Raw genomic sequence first — 9,852 nt, forward strand, 5'->3', positions numbered from 1 at the left:
GTGCACATTTGGGCCGCATTGTGCTAATATTTCCACATAGTGAGGTAGATATGTGGGGGTGTGTTAGAACGAGCCGTTTTAGGGGGGCGTGGCAGAGTCTTAACTTTGATAAAGAATATCTCTTTGGTTTTGAGACTTTAGTCTTTGCAACTTCAGGGATCTTATCTATGCACAACCAGCTTGTAACACTCCAAAGAGAAAGGAAAACTTGAAATCGCATCATATGACCCCTTTAAAAAGATATGCAGAGCAACAGGTGCTACACACAGCAAGGAAAAACTCAAGGTTAGTTCTTCTTATTACTTCACAATGGCTAGGAAGCCCAAGTTTGTAAAAAGCAAATTTTTTTGTTTAAATGTTTGATTATGCTAGCGCAGTACAGTATTTATGCAGTGACTACACAGAAGCGTTAACACTGACTGACCAGCTCTCTGTGTGCCGAAGGTAATGGCGAGCCTGGTCAGCAGGTCCTCATTCTCGTAACGCTCTTCTTTGGCGACGACCCAAAAACAGCTCTCGGACATCTCCTGGGGGGAGATCTACACAGAAACAAAAATCAAAGAAAAAAAATCATGACAAATCATGGGAGGACAGAATGCTGGAGTTGCTAGGCAACGTGAGGCATCTAAACAGTGAGGTGGTTTATGAAAAAGTAAAGAGGAAACCTATTCAAATATTCATACTGTGTTCTATTGCTGGTCTTTATTTTGTTCTCCTACATGTCAGTGTGTGTGACAGCTGAATGCAGTCCTGGAGAGGCTCATTCTCAGTCGTCTCAGTACATGAAAAAACACAGGGCCGATATCTTCAGTCAAACATCGCCACACACGGGCCACACGCACACCTAAAATACCCAGGGCTCCAGACTGAGACTAAAACGGTCGCATTTGCGACCAAAAATATTTAATTTGCGAGTGAAGTTTTTGACTACATATATTTATGTTATGACTTAAAAATTTGCATGTAATGCCCTTTTTCCTGATTGTTTTGCGTTATGTTCACGTATTAAACTGAGAAGATGCGCATCAAAGTTTTAGTGGAAAAAAAGAGTTTCAAACAGTCCTCATCTCTGCCGAATAGCGGCTTTGAAGAAGAAAGAAAGCAAGAAAACAAGAAATAAAGAAAGCAAGAAAGAAAGAAAGCAAAAAAGAAAGAAATTATTTTTTTACTCTTAGAATTATTTCATCAATACATCTGGTTCAATGTGATGTTAAAACAAAGTTAAGACTACAAACAGTGTCTTAGTGGTGATCTAATCTGGCAGTTTGAAAGGAAGCCATGGTAACATTGGCGGAGAGTACAGCATTGTGGGATGATCAGTTTAATGGAGTCTTCTTGTTGAGATAAAGACTGAAAGGGTAATCAATGCGGCCGGCTGCGCTAATGAACAGACCTCACACTCCTGCCAAATACCTGAGCCAATAACAGCTCTTCAAATCTGCTCCATGAGGACATGTTCAAAGAAATCAAACAATCAGGAACGGACTGAACATGAGCCTGAAGAGTAGCCTCTCTGTGGAAGCGATTAACCCATGTTTCCAACAGTGTGTGTGATTAAGCGAACATGCGCTGCTACGTTCAGCCCCTCTGATGGGCACAGGGTGGCATGTTCCCTATGATGCACCAGCTGCCTCGTCTTTGGCTTTGTGAGCTGCAAAGCTCTAATTAATGAGTGATAAAAGTCTTGGGTCAGGAGCCATGAATATTGTATGGTGTCAGTTTCTCAAGCAGCTGTTTGAAAGAGCTTCTTTGTGTCCTCCTAATGGCTAATTACAAACAGGTTTTGGATGAAATGAAGCATATGGCGGATTCTTTAAAAACATCTGTATGATGGTGGCAAAAAGGACAGAGATTAAATATTAATTGGAATGTTATAAACTAACAAAACTCAGAAGATATCGAACCGCAACATCTGCCTAGAAACGAGAGCAGGCAGTCACACAGTAAAGTGTAATCCTTCACAACGGAGCAACATTTGCTTTAATGACGCTTGGTAGTAAACAGAAGAAGTTTTCTTTGGTTACTTCGCAAACATCTGTCTTTTCACGCTGCTGTCGCCACCACATCTGAGCGCCCAAGTAGGATTCTGTCCCACAGTGGATTGAGTGAAGTTAAAGACTAAAATGTTACCTTGGACCAGTTGAGGCGCTTCATGGAAGCCTCTGGTTTGAATTCCTTCTTGGGTTTTAGGCCAAAAGGCAGCACGTGTTGGATTGAGAAGGAGGTCAATCCGCCTAGTCCCAAAGGTGGAGGAGGGGGTGGAGGCATCCCGGGCATGGAGGCACAGCCAGGTGGAGGCGGTGGAGGTGGAGGGGGTGGCGGACCTGGAACAGGTGGAGGAGGAGGTGGGGCAGGGGGACATGAGGAAGAGGCAGTTGAAGACAAGGCTGGGACAGACTGCACTGAAGGTAAAACCACTGGAACAGCTCTGAACTATGAAAATAAGAGACAAAAAGGGACAAACAGCAGATACATGCTTCATATTAATTTAGTTCCTTCTTCTAAAACAACTTTAAAATATACACTACTGTTCAAAAACTTGAGGTTAGTGAGATTTTTTTTTCTGTTTTTGAAAGAAGTCTCTTAGGCTCACCCAGGCTGTATTTATTTAAACAAAAAATACAATAAAAACAGCAATATTGCTTAGAAATGTTATTACAATTTAAAATTCCTGATGGCAAAAATTAAATTTATACATACAATACATACATATACAAAGTCATGTGAAAAAGTTAGGACACCCTATTGAATTCCATGGTTTTCTGTATCAGGGCATAGTTAAAAAAATATATCTGGTCCTTGGCAGGTCTTAAATTTTGGAAACTAAACCCTCAGATGAACAACACCACAAGACATATTGCACTATTTACCAAAAATAATGTCAAAATGGAAAAACCATGAGTGACAAAGTTAGGACACCCTTAATGTTAACATAGGAATTAAGAGGGCAAGAAGCAGTCATGCACTGCTAATCAAATACCTTAACTGATAATCAGCAAGTGTGAGCACCTCTATAAAAGCAGAAGTTGTTGCGGTTTGCTGGTCTGGATCCTTCAGGTGTGTGTTAACACAATGCCAAGAAGGAAAGACATCAGCAATGATATTAGAGAAGCAATTGTTGCTGCCATCAATCTGGGAAGAGTAATACCATTTGCAAACAAACTGAAGTCCATCATTCCAAAGTGATGAAGATAATTCACAAGTGGAAGACATTCAAACAGATCCCAATCCTCCCAGGAGTGGACATCCCAGCAAATCTAAAAAAACATGGCAGCACGTTTTAGGTTTGCAAAGTTGCATCTGAACAAACCATAAGACTTCTAGAACAATGTCTTTTGAACAGACGAGACCAAAGTGGAGATGTTTGGCCATAATGCACAGCGCCACAATTGGTGACAACCTAAAGAGCATATCAGCACAAACACCTCATAGCAAAAGTCACACATGCTGGTGGAGTGCTGATGATTGTGGGCTTGTTTTGTAGCCACATGAACCTAGCGAGCATATCAGCACAAACACCTCATAGCAAAAGTCACACATGCTGGTGGAGTGCTGATGATTGTGGGCTTGTTTTGTAGCCACATGACCTGGGCACCTCACAGTCATTGAGTCGACCATGAACTCCTCTGTATACCGAAGTATTCTAGCCCTGTAAGGCCCACTGTTGTAATATTACAGCATCAGTTTTAGCTTGACTAAAATAAAGCTGCTCATGTTTTTTTATTTTTTTCTCCAAGACCACATTTACACAACTAATGGGGTCTTATTCTTCAGCCTTGCTATGCTATTGGATGCTAGATTTTAAAAATAGGCTTATTTACCTGGCCATAAACTCACACAACCTGCGAAGTTCCCTTGAAGCACATCATCTTGTTTAACTGGACTGGATAAATCTGAATAAAGTAAGCAAAATGCCTAAAATATTTTTTTCTGTGGTTATTAATATGTGTAGACCATGTAGATATTAAGGTATTGTTGAATGCATTGATCCTTTTAGATTTTGAGCTTGTTATGTCAGTGTTGTAATTTTGCAACTTTGGGTTAAAGGGGTAGCGAAATTTGCCTGTGCACCTTGCACATTACATGGAGGAATTGTACTTCTCATCTGTTCCATATGAAAAAATACTAATAGAAACATACTGTTTTTGATCATTCACAAGTTATAAATGTCTTTTCTGTTACCATTCTGAGATTCAATCAAGATTTTATGATTATTAATTGATAAGTTCAAGTTGAAGAATAAATTATTTCTTCAATAATTTGAAAGTATTTGTGTAACAATATTTTAAACTATCTGTATCTTATAATCTACAACAGAACGGCTGAAAAGAAAAGAATCAAGGTGTTACAATAGCCCAGTCAAAATCCAGAGCTCATCCTGACTGAAATGCTGTGGTGAGAGCTGTGCATAAACAAATACCCACAAGCCTCAATAAACTGGAGCAACGTTGTAAAGAAGAGTGGGCCAAAATTCCTCCAGAACGATGTGAGAGACTGTATTCTTATGGCAAACAGCTACACGAGTTGGGGTGGGTGATTATTGATCAAGTAGGTGTGCTCTAATTCAAACTGGGCACATGCCGGCCTCTAGATAATTCACAGGCTAAGAGTCAGCATGACTGACGCTCCTGCATATGTGGAGAATTGACTGGGTGATTACGTTTTGCGTTGCTGCAAACGATCGCACCCCAAAGAGATGGATCAGCTTAACTGCCTGCACTCCAAACTTTCACTTCGCTCATTGGCCACCATTATTTAAGAATTGATCTGCTCCATCGACGATAGCCCAGTGAGCCAAAAAGCAATTGATCAAACAAACTGTTCAGTTGATGACTTATTTGTCATGTCAGTGTGAGGGGTTCAGATCCGTAAAAAAAAAAACAAGTCTCGAGTCTGCGGACCAAGTGGAGGAGAGGGGTACAGGCACAAAGCTTGGCAAGAAAAACATCAATGTGCAGGAGTGTCACAGCTTTCATGGCAATACAGCAGGTTAATTTAATGCATACATAAGTCCAAAAACATACAACTACAACCAATAAATGATTGACATTATAAACCAATTCTGAGTGCTAAAAACTCCGATATGTCATGTTAAAGGAAACTGCACTTTTTTGCCGTTGTTATACTTTTAATGTTGAATCATTTAATCATTGAAATGTTGATCTATTAATCTTAAAATATGCAGAAGAAATTAAATACTCAGAATCGGTTCATAAAAGCCAAACAGCCAATACTTTACTAACATGGTGCTAATATATTATGCATCCTTACTTTGCATTATACAACAAAAAAAGATAAAATTAAACATTTTAAAAGAAAGCAAAAGGGCCACTGTATATCAATGTATATCACTGAATTCCAAAAAAAATCTTCAAAAGTTTATTTGAAAAAGACTTTGACTCTGATTTAATGATTAAATATGGAGAAGCTAAGATCAGGGCTTTAGAGCAGTATTGTTTTCTTAAAGCAGCTGTTCAGGGTGAAGTAGAGACAACATTAGGGCAGACTGTGCCAGTCTCTATTAGAGAGAAGCGCAAAAGCTGTAAACAAGTTTGATGTCAGCTCCAAAAAAAACCCCAAAATGTTTGTGCTGTAGGGCTGAGCAAGAGTGAGAGGCATGGTGAGTATACTTGGCACTAGTGCTGGGCAGTATACCGGTTCATACCGAATACCAGTGTTTATTTTTATGATGATATGATTTTTTAAAATACCGCAATTCCGGTGTATGCCGCTTAAACAACGTTCGGAACGCCACACTGTTTGAAAGGGGTCCCTTTTCACTGTTGCACTGTAGTGAGGGAACAGCTGTATGTGTTACTAAGTGTGAAAGTTCCGAAACTGAAGCTGTAGAACTAATAGAACGTGATGACACAGAAGAACTCATCCACAATATCCACATTGACCGCCACATTTGAAAAATACAGTGATATACATTTTTGGTCATACCGCCCAGCACTACTTGGCACAAAAAACTCTTTAAAGATGGAATAATGTAAGGAAATGAGGTAATTGTCATGGTATAGTGGGAGAAGTGTGTATTAGGGACTGGGAGAACAAAAGCACACAGCTACAGGACAGCCTGGCCAGGGAGAACAGATGTGCCTGCATTGCTTGTGTGCATCTAAACAAACCGCTGGCCAAGGGCATAAGATTTATATTTCAACTCAATTTTTTGTATAATTGCCTGGTTGGCCTGAACAACTACTGAATCTGAGTCAGTTTCACATTGTCTCCATGCAAATGCTGAATTATTTTGCACATTTTTTCTGTTTGTTTCTGAACAGACGATAGAAATCCAATGAAAACAGATACATCAATGGCTAAATCACTGTGGTGTCATGATCTCCAGTTCTCTACATTTAATGTCAAATAACCAAACTAAGACAGACTAACCAAACTAAGTCAGAAAGAAAAAGAATTTAACAAACAGAAACCAGAAGGAGAGACAGCACTAAAATAACAGTGAGAAAAGAAAGAAAAGGGAATCCCAGCAGCAATGCCATCAAAAACAATGGCAGAAGTGGCCAAAACAAAGAGAGAGAAAAGCAGAGGTACCTGGTCTCTATAAGCCTGAAGTTCAGCTTCCAGCTCATTGATCTTCTCCTCTCTTTTCAACAGCTGGGCTTGAGCTTCCTGTCTGCCTAGGAACTCCTCATCAAACTGGAAAACAAAAATCATATCAACAGAGATGACAAAAACACACACAAAAACATAACCATTCTTCTACTGATGTTTGAACGCTGCTTAAATGTCTTTTTCTGTTAGCATTATGTACTAAGGCTGAGCACTAATTATTGAAATAAAAGATAATTACACTAGTATGAAACAAATACAAAACACAAATTCAATTAAAGAACTATGAAAAGAGTTACTTAAGAAAATTTGTATTAAATAAGCTGGACACATTTTCTAAAACAGATCTTACCGACACCAAACAGTAGTGTACTGAAACATACCACACAACCTTTTAAAACACAAAACTAGTCTTCACAAAAAAAAGTTTTCTTTCTTAAAAAATGTTTGACTGTAAATTTTCATGCCTACATTGCAAAAAAAAAAAACATGTGCATCATAATGCACTTTAGTATGACCATCCTAACCCAACAAGTTTTCATTCATCAAGTTCATTTCTTAGATGTAAAGCCATAAAAAGCAGTTCTGCTAGTTTTAAAAGTTAACTAGTTATCTGGAAAGGATGTAGTTAAAGAGTTGTGGTTGTATAGATCTGTTGCCCTCGACCACGTACATTTCGGCCCACAATTATAAAGGAACGCTCCCAACAATCAATACAAGGGCCTTTTTAATCTCAGAATACGGTTAATCACAAATGGCTGTTTGAACGATTTCAAGTAATCTTGCCTTAATTAAAGAAAGCTAAATGGTGCGGTCGTGAATGGTCTTCATAGGCCGCATACTTCATTAGAGGAGCCAGAGTGAGAAGAAAGAAACAGAAAACAAGGGAGCAAGGTTATTTTCGTAAACGAAAACTAAAACTAAGACGAAAACGATTGGTCAAAAAACATTTTCGTAAACTGAAATAAAATTAAAAAATCAAAATAAATGAAAAACTAAAACGAAACGAAACTAACAACAGTTATTGCAAAACTAACTGAAATAAAATAATAATTATCAAAAAAAAATAATCGTTTTCGTAATCATTACGTTCCCACCCCATGGCAGAAAAATATATGAGCTGTGTGTCGGTTTAGGGAAATACCGGGAAATACCCGTAAATGGCGCATCATGCACGTGAGGTTATCTGACGGAGAGACGCAAAGCAGTTTAAAGCAGAGTCCTGCACGGGTCCTGTTAGGTAAACCTGCATCCGCAGTACACAACAGAACACCCGACCCGTTATCCGACAGCAGCCAGCACCAATTTAATTCTGTACCCGATGCTTTAATTTTGTGTCGCTAGACGTTTGCATCACTAAGGTTAAATTAGCCAAAGTCATTCTTTGGCCTGCGCTCTGGAATTGATCTGTTAAATCTAATAAACTTTAATTACTAAAACTAAAACTAAAACTGAAACTTAACTATATAAAAACTAAATAGAAATGTGTTCACAAAATAAAAACTAAACTAAAACTAACAACATTATTAATGAAACTAATAAAAATGAAACTAAATTTTATTGCAAATTTGAAAACGATATTAAAATAAAACGAATTTAAAAATGCAAAACTATAATAACCTTGCAAGGGAGGGGTGGAAGAAAAAGAGGAGGGAAAGAAAGGGTACTTGCCTTTTGAGCTAACTCTAAGGCCCTCTGTTCAAACTCCTCGGCCCTGGCTTTATCCACACACACCTCTGCACAGAAAGCACGGAGAGATTAACCAATTCAGTTTGAAGTAAACAAACTAACTTGCTCAAATAGAAAAGCATACACACCTAACAGGTGGCTGAAGTCCACATCCAGACGCTTGCGGTAGGCAAAGTCAGGATCTGTGCCGCTACGATGGAGGACGATTTGAGAGACACACTCCTCTATGATCTTAAAATACTGAGGCCTGGAGGACAGAGAACAAGAGAGAATAAGAGAGAGCGAGGAGGGAAGAAAAATCAATGCATTGTATTATCTTTTTGAGAATACGGTACCACTGACTCAGGCACAAAATTTGAAAAATTGTTAAATTAACTCTAAATTCTCTGACAGTAGTGATATTGGCTTATACAAGCTATTAACTGGTGCAATGAAAATGACTGAGTCCGTTAAATCTGCGATGCTGCTCGACACTCGCATAAAAGAGAAAGAGAGACATAAAAAAGGAGAGGGATATGGAGAGAGACATAACAAAAATGAGACGGGATGACGTACGAGATACCGTAGAGTGAACTCAGCCGCATATCATTTAAAACTGCAGCCAGGCAATAAGGAGTATGGCTTTCCTATCCCTGTTAAATATATAGTTATATATTTGAATAAAAAAACTGAAGTAAACAGTGAATTATAAACTGGGTTGACATATTTAATAAATCTAGCATTTGTGGCACAATACAGAATTTGAGAGTCTTTTCTTAAAATGAGTGAAGTTAGCAGAGCTTTGGAGGGGAAAGTGAAAATAATTAGGATCAGTCAGGCTGAGGTGATGCTCTTTGATCTGAGGTCATCATTCTGACCTTTTACAGGAATCATTTCTACATGGTACTGTGAAGTTGACACCCAAAATACAGCATAATAATTTCAAAAATGCAATTACAGGTGCATCTCAATAAATTAGAATGTTGTGGAAAAGTTAATTTATTTCAGTAATTCAACTCAAATTGTGAAACTCGTGTATTAAATAAATTCAATGCACACAGACTGAAGTAGTTTAAGTCTTTGGTTCTTTTAATTGTGATGATTTTGGCTCACATTTAACAAAAACCCACCAATTCACTATCTCCAGTCTTAGTATTCTAGTGCCATTAATCATGTTCACTAATTGATATACTTGACTACAGCACAAATAAAGTGGCCAAATCAACCACATAGTGAAATCTCCAACATGCTTATATGGTTTACATAAATTAGGATATAAAATTCAAGTTACTATATTTTTAATTTTAGAGTGAGTCAGCATTAAAGGGGTCATATGATGCTTTTTTAAAAATCATTATTTTGTGTATTTGGTGTAACAGAATATGTTGACATGCTTTAATGTTCAAAAAACACATTATTTTTCAAATACTGTACATTATTGTAGGTCCTCTATGCCCCGCCTCTCTCAAACGCTTCGTTTTCTACAAAGTCCCTCCTTCAGACAAGTGCAGTCTGCTCTGATTGGCCAGCTGAACCAGTGCATTGTGATTGGCCGAACACAACAAGCACGCGTCGGAAATGTAACGCCCCTTACCATAAACGCGAGCTTCA

General features: G+C 38.3%; 1 protein-coding gene across 1 annotated transcript in view; it reads right to left on the reverse strand.

Moving 5' to 3' along the window:
* The window catches only part of LOC107741707 (protein diaphanous homolog 3-like), a gene marked incomplete at its 5' end in the record, with an annotated part of 277,834 nt that overhangs the window by 186,031 nt on the left and 81,951 nt on the right, over window positions 1-9,852 (reverse strand). The window contains 5 exons of the mRNA XM_016554479.1: window positions 425-539; window positions 2,131-2,433; window positions 6,556-6,660; window positions 8,245-8,309; window positions 8,391-8,509. Coding sequence (XP_016409965.1) covers window positions 425-539; window positions 2,131-2,433; window positions 6,556-6,660; window positions 8,245-8,309; window positions 8,391-8,509 — 707 coding nt within the window. The remainder of the gene's footprint in view (window positions 1-424; window positions 540-2,130; window positions 2,434-6,555; window positions 6,661-8,244; window positions 8,310-8,390; window positions 8,510-9,852) is intronic.

This window comes from Sinocyclocheilus rhinocerous, unplaced genomic scaffold (assembly GCF_001515625.1).
Source record: "Sinocyclocheilus rhinocerous isolate Xijiao unplaced genomic scaffold, SAMN03320098_v1.1 scaffold796, whole genome shotgun sequence".
Lineage (NCBI taxonomy): Eukaryota > Metazoa > Chordata > Actinopteri > Cypriniformes > Cyprinidae > Sinocyclocheilus > Sinocyclocheilus rhinocerous.